The sequence below is a fragment of the Sarcophilus harrisii genome, chromosome 3 (assembly GCF_902635505.1).
Source record: "Sarcophilus harrisii chromosome 3, mSarHar1.11, whole genome shotgun sequence".
Classification (NCBI taxonomy): domain Eukaryota; kingdom Metazoa; phylum Chordata; class Mammalia; order Dasyuromorphia; family Dasyuridae; genus Sarcophilus; species Sarcophilus harrisii.
Window position 1 is genome coordinate 37,476,412 of NC_045428.1, and position 25,467 is coordinate 37,501,878.

General features: G+C 37.2%; 1 protein-coding gene across 11 annotated transcripts in view; it reads right to left on the minus strand.

Annotated features, from left to right (window-relative positions):
- The window catches only part of PEX5L (peroxisomal biogenesis factor 5 like), a 262,094-nt gene that overhangs the window by 47,317 nt on the left and 189,310 nt on the right, over positions 1 to 25,467 (minus strand). For all 11 annotated transcript variants that reach the window (XM_031957717.1, XM_031957715.1, XM_031957712.1 and 8 more), the window contains one exon: positions 8,447 to 8,542. In XM_031957717.1, coding sequence (XP_031813577.1) covers positions 8,447 to 8,542 — 96 coding nt within the window. The remainder of the gene's footprint in view (positions 1 to 8,446; positions 8,543 to 25,467) is intronic.

Below are 25,467 nucleotides of genomic sequence, written 5' to 3' on the forward strand. Positions count from 1 at the left end.
ATCTGGTAGGTCTTAGGTATCCCAAACAAAAACATAGGAAAGGTCCTTAGAGGCTATTTATTTTAACTCCCTTCTTTCATTTTACAGATGAGGAAACTGAGGCTCAGGGAGCTAGAATGATTGGCCGAAAAATACATCACGAATTTTAAATGTTTCAATTTCATTTTGGTGTAGGCATCACAACAATGTGAAAATACCTATTATCCTTACAATGTTTGTTTTTTGGCATATATACACACACATAAATACTATTATTTTGTTGTTTTTGACCATGATTTCATTTTTATAGGGAAATTCCTGCATGGAAACTTCCTGAAGTCAATTATTAGCTATGTAACCTTTTATGAATCCTTTAACCTTTGTTTGCCTCAGTTTGCTCATGTAAAAATGATCAGTAAAAATGAAGATAATAATAGCGTCTATCTCACAGAGTTGTGAGGATTAATGGAGATAATATCTATAAATATTTAGTTTAGTGCCAGGCATACAGTAGGAGTTATATAAATGCTTATTTTCTGTTTTCCTCCTCCAAAGTGAATGAATAACAGATGGTGATCAGCCTCTGGATCTTAGTTTGAAAATGTTATTCAAATATATACACAGATACTCACATACATACACATGTATGTATCATGTAATATACATATAAGTATATACACATATATGCAAATATCTATCACTAGTGATCTTCACAATCTGGACTTGCGATTTTCTGGATATAGGGATTTAAATACTTGCTTCAGCTGTGCACAAATTCTACAGCAGCTCTCCCCTTTCTCCCATGTAAGTTTTTAAAGGACAGAAACTGTTTTACTTTGGTTTTTGTGTTCCAGTGCCCAAGACTGTGCCTGGTACATAGGAAGAACTTAATATATGCCTTCTGATTAAGTTGTTGATTGTAGGTTCATTTGCTTCCTCCAGTAGAATATATGCTCCATGAGGGCAAGTACTATGATAATCTTCCTATTCCCCAGCACCATACTTTGTAGACGATTAATAAGTGTTTATTGGTTTCATTTTCTTTAATTTTGTGACTTAAAAGAAGATATATTAGACTTGTTTTCTTGGCTCTAGGGACAAAATCAGGAGTAACAGGAGAAGTTGCCAAGTGGACTGAAGCTCTATGTAAGTAAACATTTCCCAATAATTATAACTGTTATATGTGATAATAATTATATATGATAGGGCAGCTAGCTGGTGTAGTGGATAGAGCACCAGCCCTGAAGTCAGGAGGACCTGAGTTCAAATCTCATCTCAGACACTTAACACTTCCTAGCTGTGTGACCCTAGGCAAGTCACTTAACCCAAATTACCTCAGCAATATATATATATATATACATATATATGAATATATGATACACATGAAGGAACTTTAGACTAGAAAAGATAACCTTTTGGGGGGGTATTATAACTGTCTTCAAGTATTTGCATGGCTTCCCTGTGAAAAACTAAATTTGGTCTGCTTGGTTCTAAAGGGAAAAATTAGGAGTAATGGGTAGATACTAAAAGAGGAAAATTTCATGAGGTAAGGAAAATGAAGATAATAATAGCACCTATCCTGCAAAGTTGTTTCCCAACAATTAGAGTTTCCTTTCAATATAAATATTTAATAAGCATTTACTATGTTCTAGATATTATGCTAAGCACTGGAGATACAAAGTAAAGTCCCTGATCTCAAGGAACTCACAGCCTAATGAGAACACCGACGTATAAATACTTTCACACAAACAAGTTATATTTAGAGTAAATTGGGGAAAATCAATAGAAAGAAGGTACTAACATTAAGGGAGATCTTACTGTGGAAGGTGAGACTTTAGAGTCTTGGAATATCATGGGTTTTCTGACCCAGAGGGTTTTCAAGCAAAGGCTGGATGACCATTTGTCAACAACAGAATTCTTGTTCAAGTTGTACCCCTAACATCACCTTTGAAATATCACGGTGACTTTTAGGGTCCTGTCACAAGAGAGACATTGCCTTTTCTTCTGCCAATGTGGGTCCTGTTTATTTTCTTACTCTATTATTTATTCAGTTAATTATTTAATTTTTAAACTTGCAGCCTAGAGCAAAAGTATCCCAGGGGACAAGTCCAATAATTAAAACATTAATTAAAATACATAAAACATACACAGCAGCAGCCACAGACCTGGCAAGACCGTGGCTCTCCCTATGCCTATTATTCTCAGGCCTACCCAAGTGTATTCCTAGAGGGTGTTTCACTAGCTCAATGCTGGACCTTTTTTCTTTCCTTTCTGTACTCATGGTGACTTCATCAGGTCTAATGGTTTCAACTGTCAAAATGCTCCCAGTTGCCCAATCTTTTTCTAGAGATTCTGCCTGATATTACCAACAAATTCTTGGATAACTTTAATAGGAGTTCCAAAAGTCATCACAAACTCAACATTTCCCAAACAGAACTTATTATTTTGCCCCTCCCTCCCAACCCTGCACTCTACAGAACCCTCCTACCATTCAGAGTACCATCATTCTCCCAGTCCCCCAGGGTAGGTATCATTTGTACTTACCCCATACACTCAATTAATCGTGAAATCTCTTCATTCATTTCTTCATAGTCCTCACGTAAGCTCCCTTTCCTTCTCCTCTCATTCAGACACTCATCTCCTCTCACCTGGATTCAACTTTCTAATAGGTCTCTCTGCCTCTAGCTTTTCCTCATTGCCTTCTATCCTTCCCTCAGTCACCACAATGATTTTCCTAAAGAACAAGTCTGATCTAATCAAACTAGCAGCTCTTAATGTCCTTTAGCAGCAAATGCAAACTATTTTGCTTAGCTCTTCATGATTTGGTCCTTTCCTGTCTTTTCCTTCTTTCATGTTACTCCCTTCCATGTACTCTGAGAATTGGTCCTATTGGCTTCCTTGCTGCTCCTCAGCTAAGAAGTTTCATCTCTTACCTCAGGGCCTTTGAAATAGCTAGAATGCTCTTCTTCAACACCCCTTGCCCTTCAATCCCTGGTTTCTTTAAAATCTCAATTCAAATGCTACCTTTCTCAGGCTCCCACTTGCCAATGATTTCTCCTCTAAGGTTACCTTGTATCTTCTCTAAATGTATGTTGTATATATGCATTTGCATACATATATACATACACATACAGACAGACAGACACACATATTATATATATATATATATATATATATATATATATATATATATACACACATAACACACATATGTGGGCTCTTTTCCTCATTAGAAAGTAAACTCCTTGAAGGCAAAGACTTTTTTTGCATATTAAGTGCTTAGCACATAGCACATAATAAGTACTTGATATATATTTGTAGATTGATTTTTTTCTATAGTAGTCTCTAGAAATTCCTGCATACTGCACAGCATGTTTTAAGGGGATAGAAAAGAAATAAACATTTCCTCCATTGTTCCAATGATATCCTCATTTATTCATGCACCATGCATTTATTTATATTGCTATATGTCACATGGTATACTAAGCCCAATGATACAATAGAAAGAAGTAAGGTCATAATCCCTGTGTTTGAGTCCTATCATTGCCAACTATAACTCATGCACCATTGGGCAAATCAGCTAGGTTTTCCTGGCCTCTCCATGATCACACTCCATGGCCTCTAGGGTCTTTTCCATCTTTCCATCTTTGATTCTCTGCCCTTCTGATACCAAGACAAAAACAAAACTAATCTTACTCCCAGGAAGCTCATAACTCATGTAGTTTCCATTAAGAAAGTAGATAAAGAGAAAGACATAGTGATTATACAATTTGCAGTTGTAATTAGTCAATATACATAAATCTTCCTTGCCCAGGAAAATGGCAAAATTAATATCAGCACAGTGATAATAAGTAGCATTGACATAATGCTTTGAGGTTTACAGAGTGCTCATGGGAATGACTATTTCCCTTGTGTCTCACAACAATCCTAAGTGGTAGATGCTACTATTATCCCCATGTTTGTGGGTGGGAAAATTGAAATGGAGAGAATTTAAATGACTTGTTCAAATTCACTGTCTCAGAAATGGTCAGAAGTAGAAAAGGGAGCAAATACAAGCTTGATGAATGGGGCAAGAACTTTCTTACAATTAGAGCTCTTCCAAAGAAGGCAGGGCTACCTCAGGAGTAAGATTAATATAGTGCCTGAAGCTCTGACTTGGGGATTAGAAAAATTTAAGTTTGAAACCCACCTCAGATCCTGGCTAGCTTTCTCCTCTCTATAAACCAATCAATCCAATTAATTAAAGAGCCTACTATGGAAGGCAGTGGTGTCAAACTCAAATAGGAATAAGAGCCATTCCTCTATACATAAGGATCTCACACACTGACAATTTTAAAATATAATATTATCTATATTTTATTGTATTTTAATTTATTTTGGCGAATCTATTACCCAATAATATTTTAAACCTGGCTCAAATGATGCTCAGGAGTGTCATGAATATGTTTAACACCTCCGATGTAGGGAACGCAAAGCCAAAAAAATGAAACAAAATGAACCTTGCTCAGCCTCAGTTTCCCCAGCTATAAAATTGGGATAACAATACTGGTGATGCTCCCTTTTAGGTTTGTTGTGAGGGTTACATGAGATAATATTTATAAAGTGCTTAGCACAGCTTGCAAAGGCTAGTGGCAAAATAACCTCTAGAGATCTAAACAAAGGCTACATGACTACTCGTTGGCAAAGAGGTACTTCTATTTTTGGGTTGGACTAGATGATCTCTGAAATTCCTTCCATCTTGGAGATTCTGTGATTTTGTGGAGTTTATATTCAAGTCTTCCTGATTCCAAGATCAATTCATACTCTACGGTGACTCTATATTTGGTCGTGAAGAGTATATGTACATGTATGTACACTGCAAATGTATGTTCATATCTCTGTGCATGCATGTGGATACATGTGAGTGTGTGTATGTGAGTACAGCTCAGTCAAGTCCATTGTTTTCCAGACTAAGGAAGGGAAATAGCTTCAATTTTTGCTTTCTGGAGGCAGCTCCAGAAACGGAGTTTCTTAGGCTGTGCGACAATTCTATGGGTCAACCATCCAATATCACCCCTTTCCTAGGAAAAGAAATTTTAATAGCTGACAAAGCACTGGAGGCTACTGGTAGGAGCTGAATGTTGGAAAAGGGAGGAAAGGCAGGCATCCAAAGGCTTTTCCCTCTGTACTCAAGGTATATAAATAAGCTCCTTAGTACTGAGAGGGAAAGTCAAGTTTGCTTAACTAATCATTAAAATCCTGTGGATCCACACAACCTCTCTCTTTCTGAAAAACCTATTTTCAGGGAAAATAAAGCACCTAATAAAATGCTTGGGTATTCAGTCTCAAGTTCACTCTTTTCTAGAATAATCTTGTGACATGTCATGAGGCAAGTTTGTTTTCATTGGGCATTTTTCTTTTTTGCAATATCTTTTAAAATTCCCTTTGTTATGCAACATGTCTCCTCTTTGCTACACAGTTTGGCATGAATTCCTAAGGTTTTGACATATATTCTTTAATACTTCATCATGAACTCATTCACTAGGGAACTGAATATACCTTGGACAGAGATTTTATCCAAGTCTAGCCTTGGTTACAGTCCATCAGTGTATAAAAATTTAATTTATTTTTATTCAGAGCTTCACATCAAACAGAATCAACATATCCTCATGCAGAGGAGAGCTGACAAAGAGGAAGTCATAGATCTTTACTGTGCACATGATGGTTTTTTCATTAAATTTATAATCATTGAAATCTAATGTCTTTTAAAATCTTCATTCACAATATCCATCTAACTAACTCTTCCTCTGAATGATACAGGGAATATTGCACTGGACTAAGTAGGAATAAGGGGAATGTGGATTCTAATTCTGCTTTTTACATATCTGTTTAACCTTTCTGGGCCTCAGGTTCCTCAGACATAAAATGAAGGGTCTTAATGTCTTCCAAGGTCCTTTTTAGTTAAAAACCTATGATCTCTTGATTTATAAATTTAGAAGTCTCACCTATGGCACATACTAACCATGCGATCCTGGGCAAGTCTCTTCCTTCCCAGATCTCAGAAAAAGGGGTTATCATCTATAAAATGATGGGGTTCAATCTGATCACTCCTGAAGCCCTAAATCAGAGCTCTAGACGTGTGATCCCTCTACCCCACTAGCAGCATATCTTTTTACTTCTCAAACCAATCTTTGTTCCAACCAAGTTAATTTATTTATGATGGAATCCACCATCCCCCAAGACTAGTTCTACTCTTCATGCCTTTGCACTGTGCCTCTTCCTGCGTTGAATGTAGGTTGGATTAGGGGATCTCTAAGGTTTCCCTCCCACCCTAGCATTCTATGTTCTTTGTGTCTGTACCGTGTTATTTTGTTGGTAACTGATTGTCTTTTCATGAGTGTTTTGTCAGGTAGATTATAAGCATCACAAAAACTAGTCAAAGACTGTATCTTCTTTTCTTTTGTAGGCTTCCTGACACAGTATTCTGAACCCAGCAGGAGGTCAAAGCTAGCTAACCCCTGGGTCTGACAAATTTATGTATAAGCGAAATTGAGGATCATTGTTGCCGGCTCAGGAAATGTGAACAGTCAGATGATGGGACTTGGCTGATCTCATCTACTCTCAAGAGTACTAAACCCAATTGCATTATTTTATAAAAAAAGGAAAAAGAAATCAGGATTAAAAAAAGAAAATTGGGGGGGGGACTGTACTTTAATAAGATGAATTAGTGCTCTTGTTGAGCTTCCTAGGACTGATTGGACATGATGATGGAACTGTCACTCAGAATGGCAAGAATATAAGCAGGGCTAAATGGCAAATGGTGATTTGATTGTGTCTCAAGTGCAATGTTACGGAGAGAATGAATTGAGGCCATCATTTTGTCCAACCTCTGATGGCAAGATAGCCCTTGAAATGAGCTACATTCCCAAGATAATTATGGCATTCAAGACCTTGGATCAATAATGAAGAAGAGGTCCTCCCTAGTTCATACTTTGCTGAAGCGTATGCACTCCAAACATAAATTGACTCACAAATTCAGGTACTGATCAGTATCACTCTGGAGTCTAAACCCAAAGGAACATTTCCCTGCCTCCCCATTTGACTATATTTCATTTTTAAGTGGGTTTTTCATGCTTGATCACTCATATGATTCAATTAATGATGTCATTCAGTAGCTTTGCATATTTCCAGGGAGTACCTGGAAAAGTCATTTTGGTACAAAGCATCCCAACTGTCAATCAATCAATCACCAAACATGTATTAAGATTTGTTATGTGTCAGACACTGTGCTAGATAGAAAGACAAACATGAACCAATTTTTGTTCTCCATGGATTTACATTCTATACTACTGAGCCCACTGAGGGTGAGAAATATATTTTCTACTGTCAAATTTGTTATGGGAGAAATGAGGATTCAGATTTTTCTCTGAGGTCTGAATCTATGCTTGAACACAATAATAAAGCCTCAGTTTTTAATACCATAATTTCTGCATTGTGGTAAATATTTTTGGTAACAGATACTCACCCACCACATGAACTCAGAGAGTAGACATTTCAAAATCTGAATCCTCAAAGGGTTTTAACAAACTTTCTTATAGGAAAAAATATGTCAGAATGACAGAGGAATAATTCATTTACATATTACAATCCTCTACATTCATCTTAGATCAAAAACATTGAAGAGAAGATATATCTATAATTCTATACTTCCTTCAGTGTCATAAGTTGAACAAACTTAGTTAAACTAAATCATAATTGCATACATCCCTTAGATAAATAAACTTTATCTAACAGACTTTTTAGGGAAACTGAGCTTGATTCCAAACACAGCGCTCTACTTATTGTACTATTTAATTGCCCAGTCTCATTCCCAAAGTGCCCTAAACACATGACAGAATGAAGTTGAAGAACCATTATTGTTATCTGTAGTTATAAGGGCAGGTCATATAGAAAGAGAGAATGAGAGGGATCATCTTTGGATCACCTGTATTCTATGGCACTCTCCATGCAATGGCAAGAGAATAAGAGGCAGGTCTCCTAGCATCCTGATTGACTCCCATTTGAAGACTATAGCAGGTTTCTTCCTGTTTTTGGTGTCACAGACTCTGGCCTGATGAAGCCTGAAATCCTTTCACATGATAAGGATTTTTAAGCAATTGAAGGAAATGCCAAATTTCAGTTAAAGGTCAGGGAAAACAAAGATGTAATTTTTTCTCTGATCTTGTCTAGATGCTCTGAAATCTATCCATGGTCCCCAGGCTAAGATGCAGGATTTGCAAGAAGATTTACAGAAAGATATGGAGTAGTAGATAAGAACTGTATAGAAGGAGAACATATGGGTGGGTTGCTACTTGAGCCATTGGAGGGAATCCCCATATCAATAAGTTCCTATAGCCATCCAAGGAAGGATGGTTTGTTTCCTATATATCCTAAAGGGTTTGGGTATAAAACAGGAAATTTACTTGTTAAAAAAAACAAACAAACTTACCTCTACTGCTGCTTTTGCCCTTTCAAATTCTTCTTCTAAGGAGTGGTTTCTGGAAAGTAATGCACTTCCCCAGCGCTGTTCTTTGGTCAGTCGAGCCTAAAATAAACCCAAAACAATGACATTGTAATAAAATGAGTCACAGCTGCCTGACTCCTAATTTCACTCCATTTGGTCTCCAACAGAATTCAAGAGGCACATACTGTTTACTACTTAGCAGTCAGAATATTTCTCACAGGGCAGATCCCTTTCCATGGCAAGTAGAGAGCTGCTTATGGGCCAGGATAGATTGATAGCAGAGTGAGCCTTGTGGATGATCAAAGATTTGGCCAAACTGGAGATCTGCTGTCCACACTTCTCTCCAGACCCCTTGTGCTCATGACTCTACATCACCTCCTGCTATTGCAGATCATCCACTATGGCCAACCTCTTCAACCCCCTCCCACTGGAATTGTCCAGATTCTGACTTGGATGTCTCTGACATATGGCAAGATGCCTTATCTTACCGGAAACTGGATCACTTTCCCATCTTCCCCTTTCTCTTGGACCTCCTATTTTTTAGTTCCCCTTTAGTGTTGTCTTTTATAGTTAGAATATTAGCTCTCTGAGAAGCTCTCTTGGTATTTATATTGGTATTTCTAGCATTTAGCATAGTGTCTGGCAAATAGTAAAGGCTTAATAAATGCTTTATCCTCTCTCTCTCCTCCCCTTTCTTCCCAGACGTCTTCCTTCTCCTGGATTCCTTCTTCCCTACACAGCAGGGCAGACTCTGAACTTCCCCTGCTTCTTCCCAGCAACAACTATCTAATCGCCCTCATCCCATTCCCTTAGAATCTAATCTTTGCAGAGGGAGAGCAGAAGTTAATAGGCTATACCTAGATAGGCACATTAATCCTAGCTGATGTGTTTCTTCTTAAAATTAAATGTTAATTTTTCAATTGCAAAGCATTTATTTTTTTCTCTCTCCCACTCCATTCCTCTAGTGGAGGAAAAAGAAAGAAAAACTAAATTCATGTAATAAACATTGCATAATCAAGCAAAATTAATTCCCACATTGGCCATGTCCAAAACCGTGTCTTTTTCTGAAGATTGAGCCCATTGTCTCTCTGTCAGGAGGTAGGCACAAGGCTTTATCATCAGTTTAGAGTGAAATGATTAGAATCAGGAGAACAATTTCTACTACAGTGTGTTAATTTTTACAGGTTGCATAACACCTTCACTCAGTTACATGCACACGTCTCCAGAAGGCTCTGAAGAATTGTTGCTAATCTTGTGAATTCCAGGTACAATTGTATGCCCTAAAGTCAAATGAGAATTCATTTAGTCCAACATCTCCAAGCAGGAATCTTTTCTCCAATATCCCTAAACAGAATTCAGGAATTAGAGGGAGAAAAGACCTCAGAAGTCATTTACTCCAATCCCCTCAATTTACAGACAAGGAAATTGAGGCCCCCAAAATTACATGACTTGCTTGAGAACATATTGTTAGTATGTAGCAGAATCAGAATTTAAAGGCAAGTCCTCTATCTCCAAATCCAGGATTCTTTCCCATATTTCATAATATTCCATTCATCCCCAGCCTGAGCACTTTCAGGGACAATGGGCTTGCTAGATTTTACATAAACTTGCCATTTTTGGACAGTTTTGACTATTAAAAAGTACTTCTATATAGGGCTCTATTCCCCTCCTCTTTCCACTCTTCCATTCCCCTCTCCTCTTCTCTTGTCTCTTCCTTTTTATAAGTAGGGGTAAGAACCTGGTTGTTTAAAGCACAGACACCTTGGAAAGAATACTATTTTCACACCCTCTTGCCAACAAGGACCCTTATTCCTCTGTTTCTGGTGAATGAGCCCTTTGGCACAGAATCTGGTTACAGATTGTCCCCTATGGCTATAGTGAGTTAAGAAGCCTGGAGAACCCTTGGTTCTGACACCATCTTCTCAGCACCAACTGCAGAGTTGGAACATATGTTGCTTCATTTTGTTAAGTCACTTGTAATTCCTTTTAGAGCTTTTGCTTGCAGAGCCTGAAGAAACAAACCTTTTAGTGGAAACCCAGAATGCTTTTCTTGATACCTGGGTAAAGAATCATTTTAAATTGCTCAGTCTTGAAGTCTCAACTACTCAACTACAACTGCTTCTTTTTCAAGTTGTAGATGCTTGATTGTTTTAGGGAAGGGCAGAGAAAGGGGATCCAGATGGGAATAGACACTGCTGGAAAACAAAAGGTAGAGAGGCTCCAAGAAGGATATTGCTTGTTCTGACAGGCAGTGTTGCACAACAGATAGAGAGACAGGAAAACCTAGATTTCATTCCCTCTAGGTCACATATCGAATGCACATGTAAAGTTGGGTGGGTCAGGGAACTTCACTCTTTAACACTAAGGTGCAGAGCAAGCATTGATCTGGGTTGAGAGAGGGTGCTTCCTCACTGGGAGCTCTCTACCCAAATGAATCATAAGTCTCCCTTAAAGGAGGAACTTTTCGGTCTTATTTATTTAGAAACACAAGCAACAGAACCCTTCCAAATATGGTTAATGATTTCTGTTTAGAAATTATATCCTCTGGGCACAAAAATATAGAGATATAATATTAACATTTTAAAAACGGCTTCTTAGCCTTAAATCAGATAAAAAAAACTGAATCCCTAGAAGGCACCAAGACCCCCTCTTTACTTGTCACTTCAGTTTTCAGTGATATATAAGCAATTAATTTACTTTCTATATTATACACATTACTGCCCGATGTAACAACTCCTCTGCATGAGTGGTTCTCTGAAGTGTGTGCACTCATTTTCAGTAGCATTAAGAATTCTAATTCCATTTGTGTTGTTTTTCTTACCAATCACTTCTAAGACAACTTGCATTAACAGAATAATAGAATCAAAAGCTATACCAGAAAAGTATTTCCATGATACCTTTCCTCCCCAAAGTACAAACAAGTTAGACAGAGACAATGTGCATGAAGATAAAATTGGATAAACACACACACACACATATACACACATATTTTTGCTGAGGCACTTGGGATTAAGTGACTCTCCCAGGGTCACACAACTAGGAAGTGTTAGGTTTCTGAGGCCAGATTTGAACACAGGTTCTCCTGACTTTAGGGCTGGTGCTCTATCCACTCTACCACCTAGTTATCCCATAGGTTAAATATATTTTGAGGAGATGTGTTCAGAAACAGAGGCTACACTGCTATCTGATATCTGTCCCTAATGAGAAGTAAGAAGAAAGAAGGAAGAACAGGAAGGAAGGAAGGAGGAGGAGGAGATAAAGAGAAGAAAGGAGTAGGAGAAAGTAGAGGAGGAGGATTGAATTGAAATCAGTAAAATAACAGAATGATGCCACTTGGTGCTAAAATCATGTTTCCTATCAAGTCTCGGAGTTCTTTGAGCCAAGTTCATATCTTATTTGCTTGAAATATTTCCTTCAATTTAACTCTTGTTTTACAAACATTTCTAACTATATCTTGACACTTTCCCCCCAATGAGCCCCACATGGAACAACAAATGGTATGGAGCAAAATCATTTCTCTGTTTCATTTTCTAAGGATCATAAATTTGGAAGAGACCTTGTGGTAAATGAGTCCAATCTCCTCATTTTGCACATGAGAAAATAGGTACAAACAAGTTAAATGACTTGTCCAGAGTTATATGGTTAATCAATATCTAAGTCAGGATTTGAATTTGGGTCTTCGTGAATGCAAGACCAGCATCTTATACTCACTATGTCATGGTGCCCCCAGACGTCCAATTTTGATAGTCTTCATATTTTCTATATTTTTATTCCCCAATGATATGGCAATCACTTATTACCTATTAGCATATTATTCATAAATTTAAGACTAATGAGAATGGCTTTTTATTTCCAGTGCTTGTACCAGAGTATTTTAAGTGACATCTCAACAATTTATCAGAATTTTCATAATAAGAGGGGGAGGAACCAGGGAGAGATATTCCCTAAACTGCTCAGGGCTCTACCCTTGCTTGTATGGTTTTAGAGAACATAATCCAAATTGGAATTGCATTTGGAAACTTAAAGGGAATCAATGCCAAGGGTATCGTTTCAGTATGTTTTCAGCACTCTGGAACCCGGCCACTCACTGTGTTCTGCAACAGATGTACTTTTTAGGGACTTTGTAAAAATAAATACAAGAATCCCTGTATATCCATGTAGATATACAATGGCATATATGAAGTCTACATAAATTGGAGAGGAGGTAAAAAAATGAGATTCTAGTTTGAAAAGATAGATGAGAAAGGAAATATAAAAATATATTAGAGGGGATATAAAAGTACTCAAAGAAGCCCAGCATTAGGAAACGTTTGATAAACTCTGGACTATTAGGATGAAGTGATATCTTAGGAACATTAAATAAGATAGCTGTGTGATCCTGGGCAAGTCTTTTTAATTCTGTTTGCCTCAGTTTCCTCATCTAGAGAAGGAAATGGTAAACCACTCCAGAATTTTTGCCAAAAAACTCCAATTGGGATCACAAAATGTCAGATATGATGAAAACAACTGAAAATAATTGAACAAAAATGATGTGTCATGCGGGTCCCCTCTCCCAGGTAAGTGGTCCCTCTGAAGTAGGCACTAGTCCTGATAAGTTGTCCTGGAACATTTTATAAAGGCAATCTTAGTACAATAAAAGACCATGTTATGTACTAACTTTTCTGGCCTAATGTGTCTTTTCACAGGTGAAAGATGATCAGCTTTTCATCAGATGCAGAAATAACAAGGCCCCATTACCGTGTCTGGCTCCTAGGTCATCAATGTTTCAAGACCAGTCTGGATTATAGATTGCAGGACAGAAAGGTCACTGTTTAGCAAGAAGAAGAGGTCTCTTAGATGCTGGGATTGCAATTTATGTTTTGCTTTTGACTTGAAACTATAAATGAGACTAGAATCTTATTCTGATGGCACAATTCTTATTTGAAGCATGCTTTGTGTTTGAGAAGTAAAAAATCCTTAGATATACTTTGAGCTCACCCTTCCTGAATGCCATTATTTTCTCTCCAAATATTGCCCTTGTACATATTGACTTACATAAGTGTTCTTTCCCCTAAAGAATGTAAACTTCTTGAAGGCAGGGGATATGTCACTTTTGTCATTATGTCTTAGTAACTGGCATTTAATTGAGTGATTTAATTGGATTGATCAAATTATTATTAGAGGGTATTATTATTAGACCCTATTAGAGAGTAGGTCTTTTGTCAGTTACAACCTCCAATGCTTATCCAGGGAAGGAAAAAGAAAAAATAGCCACTGCCTTCAAGGTTACAGAGGGAAAATATATGGGTTGGATGAATTTATGAACTTCAGTCCTATAGGGGAGCTTTGTGAATCTATGGAGATAGGAAGTCTCTAGCTAACATTTTCTATTTTTTAAAAGGAATCCCAGTGTGATAATTAAAATGTTCGATTTGAAATCTAGAAGATCTGGATTCAAACCTTGCTTCAGATACTTATTAGGTATGTAATTCTGGGCCAACTCACTTTACTGCTTCTGTCAGCCTCAGTTTCCTCATCTGAAGAATCAGGAGGTTGGGCTGGATGGCCTTTAAGGCCCCTTTTAAGTCCAAAACTATGACCTTATGAATTTTTCTTTTAGTCAAAATACAGCAAATAATATTCAACGTGTAGCTGAATACTGAATGCAAATACAGGCAATTTCAAGCCAGCCTCAGCACTCAAAGAAAGGTTTCAGAAACCTTTCAGCAAGTCAGCAGCATGAGTGCAGACAGAAATGCTGGTTCAGGAGCGAGAAGGAAATGGGGAATAGAACACATGGGGAAAAGAAATCTATTCTACTCTTAACCGATATGATCCTTAAAAAAGCTTAATTATAGCAGAGGTAAAAAGTGTCTGGGAAACTGGAAACAGCCACAGAGGTAATGGGATGTTTTGATTATTATTGCTTAGTATAGAAATTTCAATTTAGACTATGCCTTGACTTGCATATCTTGATATGTTGCAGGAAAAACAAATACCGTTAAAATTGCAAGGTTTGGTCCTGACATCTGACAATTGTAGCAGCCAACATGATGGAATATATACAAATAAATAAATGAATAAATATACACATCCATATGTGTGGATATTGCATATACATGTTATAATACATACATATTTGTATATGATTTTGCATGTGTATATGTGTATACACAGACCATATATCAAAATTCTTTTCATAGAACAAAGAGCTGAAAAGGACCTTAGAGATCATTTAGCTTCTCATTTTGCAGATAATGAAATTGAGGCTCAAAGTGGAAGCAGCATCTTGCTCAAGGTCACAAAGACAGTATAGAACAGAGCAGGGACATGAACTTAGATCCTCCAAGGTCAGATGCAGCATTTTAAAATCCTACTTTGTCTTTTAACTTGGGACTTTAAAGTCAGCCTACTGATAGATACTCCTTGGTAAAAGGCAAACAGAATTTTCTTGATTGGATTATGCTAATTGAATGTGAGGGTATTAAATTCTCCAAAGGAATAAGGGCAGAATTTCCCTCCCTCCTCCTGGATGCTATAACAACATTGAATAATCAGCACTAGGAGAAGGTTCTTTCAAACTCTGGTATTCTTGTGGCATTAAAGATAGAATTTGAAAGTGAAGGACAATTTAGAGTTTAGGAATGAATTATGTGCTCTTTAGTTCTATTTTTAAAATTCAATTTTGTTTTAAGGAGAAAAAGAAATTTTACATTTATTTGTATCATTTCTAGAATAATGCTAACACTGATGAAATTAGATTCACTTTCATTCTATGCAGAGGACTTTATACATTTTAGAATTCTATATAAATGTCAGTTATAATTATGTTATTTTTACTGATTTTAATTTTATTATCTGAGAGTTGATTGAGAACAAACAGCCTAGGTTTTAGGATTATTGGATAATAGAATTGAATCTGGAAGGGACCTTAGAGGTCATTGTATCCAACCTCTTTGTTTAAGAGGTGAGAAAACTGAGATAGAGGAGTTAAGTGACCTGGACATGGATCCAAGATTGATATGGGAATTAAATCCCCATTTTCCTAATTGCAAGACCAGCACTCTCTCCTCTGCTCCACGCTGCCTTAATTTCTTCTCCATTGGCTTCTGCCTAGACAGTACTCATGCCCTGGGAACATCCAGGTTTGCCTTATCTCTAGCTCTCCTCTGAGGGCATTCAGTTCCCTTGCAAGCATCAAGTAAATGGAATAGAATACAGAGCAATTTCTAATACCAAACAGAGAAGACAGAAAGGATTTGTAGCCAAAATCAAAGAAAATCAAGAAAACTTTCCCTTTTGATGAGTCCTGCCATGTTTTACAAGCATGAAGTGTTCCTGGGAAAATATTGACCCTAAGATAGACATTTGTGGCTGGGAGCAGTTGAGAATCATTGAAAGGGCTATACAATCTCCCAAATTTGATCTGATTTCATTTCAACTTCCTATCACCTTTGGATCCATCTCATCATCCAATAGCAGTGCCTTGGCAAGATATAAGCACCGAGAGACGTATTTCAAAGTCACCTATCCAGCTGGATGTCATAATCTGGGCAACATGCATTCACTTTCACTTCCTGCGGGGTATCATAGGTCAATCTCTTTTGAGGACATATGGATCAGATCAAATGAACATGGATCGGAATCAGTCCTTAAAAAACTGAGGGGTTTGATGAAAAAAGTGGAATGCCATCTGCCAAAAGAAATCTCTAGAATACATGCTCAGTTATAGGGAATCCCTCTTGAACTTTGCAGAGGACATCCTTGACACTGGAGAACATTAGTAGAGAGCATGGTTCCTATTTTAAGCCTGTCTAGATATTCTTTTTCAGGATGATTGAACAAAATGATGTCTATGGTTTCATCCATCATGGATTCTTGTGCGATTCTATTAAATTCACAAACGAGAGTCTTCAAGGCTAGCTCTCATTCCATAGAGAAAAAGGATTTTTGAGAATCACCAAAAAATAACCAGTGACTTTTTGCATACTCAATTGTGTGACAATCAAGATGTGTTCTGTTGTGTAAAATCACCTAGTGATGCTTGTCTGTCCCTGTCTTAGATTTTTACCAAGAATCCCCTCAATACTTCATAATTATTTTCATAAAGCTTGGAAAGAAAGAAAATACACACGAGGATCAGTACTAGCTACTGTCTTCTTTTTCACATTTTGTTTTCAAGCAATAGAACAGACTCTGATCTTTTCCATAGTTTTGCAATCTTCTATTCTTTGATATGTCTTGATGATATCTCCAAGAGCCCTTAAACCTGCTTTCCCTTCAGAATGGCTTTTTAATGTATATATTTCATAAGCTTCAGGTGCTCCCATCTCTCGATGACAGGCTCATTGCAGAGCTATAATTATGATAGGGTATTGCGCCAGTATGATAAAACTTCAAGGGTATTTACAGTGTCCATACTCCTCTAGCAGACAGAAACAACTAAGCTTAGCATTTAGTCAATCAGCAAGTATTTATTAAATGCTTGCCATGAGCCAAGTCCTGTGCCAAGAACTACTGTACTATAAAAAAAGATGAACTCAATTATCTTAGAAAGGCATGGAAAGACTGTTATAAAATGATGAAGTGTGAATTGAGTAAAAGAAACAAGAGAGCATTGCATATGGCAAAAGCAATATTGTTTTAACAACAACTTTGAGCAAGTAAGTTGTTTTTATTATTATAAATACACAAATTAAAAATAAAGAACATATAAAGAAAGCCGCTATCTGTACCTAGAAAAAGAACTGACAAACAGAAATATGGATAGAATAATTTTACATACATATTTGTTTGTATCTAATGATAACCATCTCTATGGCTGGGGAGAAGAAAAAATAAGAAATTTACATTATAACTTTGTTGTATATTTGGAGGTATTGGCAAGTTGTACACAGTAGATTTACAATTTCACGAGCCATCATGTTTTTGTTTTTTTTAATTGTAATATGTTATGGAAATAGTGATTTTGTTTCATGAATTGAAAATAAGAGAATTTTAAAAAGCAAAAGCAAGTTGCAAAAAACAGAATGAAATGAAACAGGACTTGTCCAAATGAGCTTATGTTATAATGCGAGAGAAACATGGATGTTAATATAAGCTACTTATAAGATAAATACAGGGTAAATGAAAGGTAACCTTGGAAGGGATAATACTAGCAACTGGGAAGGGGCACTGGGAAACAGGAAAGGCCTTCTATAAGAAATTGTGTTTGAACTTAGTGTGAAGAAAGATAGTAATACTAAGAGTCAAGGATTGGAGGTGAAGAGAGAGCTTCCAGACTTGGAGAAGGCCAGAACAAAGAAACAGAAACAAGAGGTGGATGAGGTGTCATGTGTAAGAAATTGTAAGCTGGCTAGTATGGTGGGATCAGTGTGTGTGAAGAAGAATAGAATGTCAGAAGATTGAAAAGGAAAGAAGGGGCCAGACTGTGAAGTTTTAAATGTCAATGGATATATATTTCTTCTTGCCTTTTAGGCAACAGGGAGCCATTGGGATTTATTGATTAAGGGGTGAGATAGGTAGGCCCATTCTTGGCTTGTTAAATAGGTTATGGATTGGGGTAAGAATATGTAGCATCTACTATGTGTCAGGCACTGCGCTAAGTATTTGACAATTTCTATCCTCACAAGTCTGGAAAAAAAAGCTGTTATCATCAGCTCCATTTTACAGATGAGGAAACTGAAACAAACAGAAGTGACTTGCCCAGTGTCAAACAGCTAGTAAGTGTCTGAGGCTCGATTTGAACCTGTTTCACCTACCTGTTTCAAGGGTGGATAATTAGAAAACTACTGCAATAAAATAGATAAGAGATAAAACAGGCTAAAGTAGTGTGGCAGCTGCTTGAGTGGAGAAATGAGAATGTATGAGAGGCTTTGTAGAGGAAGAAGGGAAGAGATTTGTCAACTGATGGATCTATGAGCGAGAGAGAGAGAGAGAGAGAGAGAGAGAGAGAGAGAGAGAGAGAGAAGTCAGGGATGACATATTTTGAAACTAAATGACTGGAAGAATAGTACTTTGAACAATAATAAGTTCAGAAGAGGAGCGAATTAAAGGGGGAGAGGGAATATAATGGGTTTTGTTTTGGATAAGTTGAGGCTGAGATGCTTCCAGGATATCTAGTTCAAAATGTCTGATAGGCAGTTGGTGATATGGATTGATGCTAAGGCCATAAATATAAATAGATCTGAAAATCATTTGTATAGAGATGATCATTGAACCCATAAAAGCTGATAAGGTTACTAAAGGATAGAATATAGAAGGAAAAGAAAAGAGGGTCCTGGATAGAGCCTGGGGGAAAAACACAGTTAATAGTCATGACATGGATGAAGACCCAGCAAAAGAGACTTTAAAAAAAGGAGTGGAGGGAAGAGTTATCATGTGTCTTTTAGAAAGTCAAGTTTTGTCATTTTGAAACATTCACTTTTGATTGTTTTGTAGCTGTTGCTTTATTAACAATGTTGTATTCATGACCTAGGCATAAAGAATGAAATTATTAATAAATTAGAGGAACATAGGATAGTTTACCTCTCAGACCTGTGGAAGGGGAAGGTCTTTATGACCAAAGCAGAACTAGAGATCATTACTGATCACAAAATACAAAATTTCGATTATACCAAACTGAAAAGTTTTTGTACAAACAAAACTAATGCAGACAAGATTAGAAGGGAAGCAATAAACTGGGAAAATATTTTTACAGTCAAAGGTTCTGATAAAGGCCTCATTTCCAAAATATATAGAGAATTAACTCTAATTTATAAAAAATCAAGCCATTCTCCAATTGAAAAATGGTCAAAGGATATGAACAGACAATTCTCAGATGAAGAAATTGAAACTATTTCTAGTCATATGAAAAGATGCTCCAAGTCATTATTAATCAGAGAAATGCAAATTAAGACAACTCTAAGATACCACTACACACCTGTCAGATTGGCTAAGATGACAGGAAAAATAATGATGATTGTTGAGGGATGTGGGAAAACTGGAACATTGATTCATTGTTGGTGGAGTTGTGAACGAATCCAACCATTTTGGAGAGTAGTTTGGAACTATGCTCAAAAAGTTATCAAACTGTGCATACCTTTGATCCAGCAGTGTTACTACTGGGATTATATCCCAAAGAGATTATAAAGAAGGGAAAGGGACCTGTATGTGCACGAATGTTTGTGGCAGCCCTTTTTGTAGTGGCTAGAAACTGAAACTGAATGGATGTCCATCAGTTGGAGAATGGCTGAATAAATTGTGGTATATGAAAATTATGGAATATTACTGTTCTGTAAGAAATGACCAACAGGATGATTTCAGAAAGGCCTGGAGAGACTTACACGAACTGATGCTGAGTGAAATGAGCAGGACCAGGAGATCATTATATACTTCAACAACAATACTAGATGATGACCAGTTCTGATGGATCAGGCCATCCTCAGCAACGAGATCAATCAAATCATTTCTAATGGAGCAGTAATGAACTGAACTAGCTATACCCAGAAAAAGAACTCTGGGAGATGACTAAAAACCATTACATTGAATTCCCAATCCCTATATTTATGCACACCTGCATTTTTGATTTCCTTCACAAGCTAATTGTACAATAATTCAGAGTATGATTCTTTTTGTACAGCAAAATAATGTTTTGGTCATGTATAAAAAAAAAAAAAAAAAAAAAACAATGTTGTAGACATTGTGTGTGCTCTTGGCTCTGCTAACTCCACTCTGCATCATTCCGTGTAGATTTTTCCTTCTTTGTATTTGTCATATTCATTGTTTCTTATAGCACAGTAATATTCCTTTATATTCGTTACCACAATTTGCTTAGCTATTCCCCAAATGGTGACTATCTGCTTTCCTTCCAGTTATTTACTAATACATAAAGTGTTGCTATAAATATTTTGTGTATGTGGGAACTTTATTTTTATCGCTAACCTCCTTGGGGTATAAGCATGGCACTCTATGGGTCAAATGAGATTAAAACCTTTTTCATCCATCACTTTATTTGCACAAATGAAGTTGCTTTCCAAAATGGTTGTACTAATTCATGGCTCCACTGACTATATGGATGAAAGCTTTTCTTCTGATACCAATGCTGGCAACCCTGATGATCCTCAAAGCAAAAATGAGGGGACCAGCCTACTAATTAGCAACCATAGTTTACCTATAGAAAAAAAAAAAACTTCTGAGCTTAAGAAATCCTAAAGTTTCTGGGGTTAAAAAGGAAGATTGTTAAAAGGATGAACACATTCTCCTACTCATTTAATTGAGGGAGAAAATGAAGACTGCATTTATTTCTTAATTGCTTAATTTGTTCTGAATCTTGATTACTGCTAACATGATGGAAATATGATTATATTAAAATATAGAATTGCTGAAAAAAAGGGAGTGAAATCAGTAGCTGGGATCTCGATTGCAGAAAATGAAGGTCCAAAGAAGATCTTTGTTCTTACGTATTTGGGTGGGACTCAGACTCCCATGGATCTAAGTCTGCCTGATAACTGGTACTCTTGCCCCAATATGAGAATTGAAATAACTGACCATGGATTTGGCCGTTCACTTAAAGATATCTTTAATTCCCATGTCTTCTTTATTTCTACATAAAAATTCCATAAACTGTCAGATTTTTTTCACCATCTATCTCAGAGAGATGACTGATTTATATAATTGGTATAATGTTCTACAGGATACTAGGATAGATCACTGGGATTGGAATCAGGAAGACTCATCTTCATGAGTTAAGATCCAGCATCAGACAGTCATTAATTGTATGAGCCTAGGCAAGTCACTGAACTCTGTTTGCCTCAGTTTCCTCATCTGTAAAGTGAGCTGGAGAAGGAAAACTCCAGTATCTTTGCTGAGAAAACCTCAAATGGGGTCATGAAGAGTTGGACATCACTGAAACAATTGAATGATAGATAATGTTCTACATTATTTTCAAGGTTCCTCATTCTCAATAAACACAACTTCTATTTGTACAATGTTTTAAGACTTGTAAAATGCTTTCCTCACAGTTCTTCAAGTGTTATTAACCTCCTCCCCCAATTTTAAAATGAATAAATTGAGTTATGTTTTTGACTTAAAGCTGAAAATCTTTTTCCAGGGGTATGCTGGGGCCAGCTCAAACTGGCTGTGGAGAACCAATTGTTAGATTTTTAGTGTCTGGATTTATACCTTGGAAATGGGCAAATCATAGCTTGATATTGTTTTGTTAATTGTCTAGACTTAGGAAAGTGATGGTGAAAATATGAACAGCACAGAATAAACTCAACTATACCAGGCCTTTTGGAGTCCTTGTTGTTAAACATTTTAACACCCTTGATCTTTCTCTTATAACACACTACCTCTCTAAATTGTTATGACTAAATATAAAGATAAGGGCCAAAACTATGATTTCATTGGAATCTCTAATGAGGAAACTCCCTCTTCTGATGCAACTTATTGCCTTAGAATGTTGACTGGAGATTTCAGCAAGTAACTGACTTGTTCAGGGTCACACACACTCTATCCATCCATTTATCCATCTATCTATCTATCTATCTTTTTTCTTCCTTCCTTCCTTCCTCCCTTCCTTCCTCCCTTCCTTCCTTCCTTCCTTCCTTCCTTCCTTCCTTCCTTCCTTCCTTCCTTCCTTCCTTCCTTCCTTCCTCTCTTTCTCTTTCTTTCTTTCTTTCTTTCTTTCTTTCTTTCTTTCTTTCTTTCTTTCTTTCTTTCTTTCTTTCTTTCTTTCTTTCTTTCTTTCTTTCTTTCTTCCCATCCATTCATCTATCCATCTCTATCTATCTCTATGTATCAGAAAAGGGACCAGAAACCATTTCTACCTGACTCTGAGAACATCTCTCCATTCACTGTCTCTTACGTTTGTTAGAAGTAAATAACAACAATTACTGTCCACAGTGGAATGGGCTGCCTTATGAGTTGGCAGCTTTCTCCAGTTTGGAGATCTTAGGCAGAGGCTAGATGACCATTTGCTGGGCATGTTTTAGTGGGATAATTGTCACATATGTGTTAAAAACAGATGCTTATTGAGATTCTTTCTATTCTTAAATTCTGTGGTCTGTGGAGAAGTCACTTTATCTCTTAGGTTATCATTTCCCTAACTGCAAAATATGAGCATTGGACTAAATTATCCCTAAAACCTCTTTTACTTTTATAAGCTACCAGAAGGATTCTTTTATGGGCTTTCAGTACAGAAAATTGAAGGAGCTATACTCTGAACACATTTAAAGCATATATTGAATTTTTTTATCAACAAAATGTTATGATTAATCCAAATCACATTTGAATTTTTTTTCTCTGTCTGTCTCTGTCTTCTCTGTCCTGAGGGATCCTTGTGGTTTTTCTTTGGAACTAGTGCCTGAACCCTGATGAAGAGGGGACCCTGAAACTCTGAAAATCCTTAAAGAAGAAAATCTCCTTCAACTCTACCTCAGTGAGGGACCCTGCCCCAAGGACAAACAGTTTCCTTGTTATGGGTGTGGTAGGATCAGTCCTGAAACTCACTGAATTCAACTCAAATTCTAGCTCGAAGCTGAAACCCAGAGAGGAGTCAATTTGGGACTCCACCCACGAGCCTCCTTCAGCTTATAGTCAAAGCCCTCTATTATGAAAGAGCCAAACTAAAACCCTCTCTTTGCAGAGGTTCCAAACATGCCATGCTATGCTATGCTTGGCATGCCAAGGGCCTCTGCCCACTGGAATACTGTTTCCAGAGCCAACTTCTCTTTACCCTCACTTATTTCTTTAACCAGACTTTAACCTTACTTCCAAACCCCATAATAAACCTCTTTTATCAATCTAGGTTTTTGGGTCTGTAAATTCCTTTACAGGGAACTTCTTGCATCCCCAGAAGGGAGTTCCCCAAAACTCCCTACTCTTATGCTGAATCCAAAGGAGTTGCAGGGGAGCTCCATTTGACTCCCTGAACCCTGAACCTGACACTAGACCTCATTTAATTCCCTGACCACCAGTAACCCTAATTTCATTTGGGTACCCCAAGTCTAAACCTCATCATTGAGACAAGGGAGAAACTTGCCATCCTGTACCATTTTGTTTGTATGAACAGCTAGTATGGTGGCACCCAATCTTCTATGAGACCATGGAGGGAGATTTGTCCCAAAGCGTATGAATGCTATGGTCTGAGGGAGCATCAGAACATCTAGGAAAGGGGCAATAGCCCCCAAAGAAAGGAGAAGAGAGAGCAAGCCCAAGAGAGACAAAGAGAAGAGTTATGTATCAAGCTGAGACCTTCTGATATCTTTCCCAACTGGAATGAAGATGGGACTCTGAATTAGGAGGAATCCTTTTGAAAAATCCTGAAGAAGAAGACTTCTACATTGACTTCCTTTGATTTCAGACTTAAATAAAGTTGTTTCTTGAAGGAAGGTGCATAGAAGTAGGATCTCTAGTAAGACAAGAGTAGAAATTTCAGATATTTCTGAGGATTTTATGCCTGTAATGGGGACTTTACTGAGTTCTTACTATATTCTATGTCAGCTTTAGAGTTGAGATCTTAAGCCATGGATTACATGGATTACACCAATTTTCTTATCTTGAGCAAATTTAGTAAGTATATAAAGAAAAAAAGAGATAAATAGGAAAGTGAATGTTGAAAAAAAAAAAAACTCATGCTGCAAAAGTATGTTGTCCAGACCCATCATCTCTTTACTTCCTCAGCAGTTGCTTTACTTTTCCCCACTCCCATTTTAGTTTTTTCCCTTCCTTTCAACACCCCTTTATATGTATGTATGTTGTGCTCCTTCCATTAGAATTGTAATGAAATTCCTTGATTTCTTGATTTGCTCCCTAGTGCCTAGCATACAAAAAGTACTTAATGAATGTTAAATCTATAGCTTGCCCTCTTTTGCTTTTTCTTTCTTTATGTATTTACTACTCTTTCTTTATCTTGCTTCTATTATCTCTTTCTTTATTTTCTCTCTGTGTCTCTGTATCTTTCTCTCTGTCTTTCCCTCCTTATGTCTCTGTCTCTTGTACTGTCTATCTGTCTGTCTCTCTCTTTCTCTTTCCCAGATTAGAAGGAGCTGCCTTGGGGGATAGTGGATGCTCTCCTAATAAAGGCTTGGATTACCACTTCTGGAGAATGGTGGCCTCTGAAGTGCCTTTCAATACAGAAATTCATTAATTTATCCATTCGACAAATATTTGTCAGGTGGCAAGCCCTGTGTTTCAGTTACAAAGACAAAAATAAAATAAGCTCTTCCCTCCATGAGCATATGTTCCCTATTTTTGTTGTTCAGTCATTTTTTAGTCATGTCTGACTCTTCACGACCCCATTTTGGAGTTTTCTTGGCAAGAAATGGCAATCACTTCATTGTTGTCATTATTTAGTCATTTCAGTTTTGTCTGACTCTTTGTCGGATCCCATTTTGGGATTTTCTTGGTGGAGATGCTAGAATGATTTACCATTTCCTTCTCTAGCTCATTTAATAGATGGAGAATTAAGGGTCAAGTGACTTGCCTAGGACCATATAGCTAGGAAGTGTCTGAGACCAGATTTGAACTTACAAACTGAGTCTTTCTGACTTCGGGCCTGGTGTTCTATTCACTGCACCACCTAACAGCTCTATGTTTGCTTAAGCAGTGAAGGATTGTCTTTAGTATACATTTCAGCTTATAAAAATATGAACTCTGCCCATGTCATCAGGAACACATATCTCATGTTCCTGTATCATACCTGTACCAGGTAGACTAGAGATGGGGTAAGCAAGTATCGAGGCAGTCAGCAGGAGAATCAGTGGTGTATTAATAAGGCAGGGGAATGTTGCGTTTCTATGGCAACTGATGACCCCAGCTAATCCTCCTCCCCCACAGGGAGTCATATAATGTCCTGCCTCCCACCAAGCCTCCTGTGCTGCTCAAACAAACATTTTGTTGCTGCATTAAATTGTCCCAAGGATCCAGGTTTATATAACAGGCAACACCTACTTCTGCAGAGTGCAAATCTCCAAGGTACCTATGAAGAAACATCTCATTTTGGCTTTAGGAAAAGTTGTCATTTCAAAGGAGGATATATTTAGCAA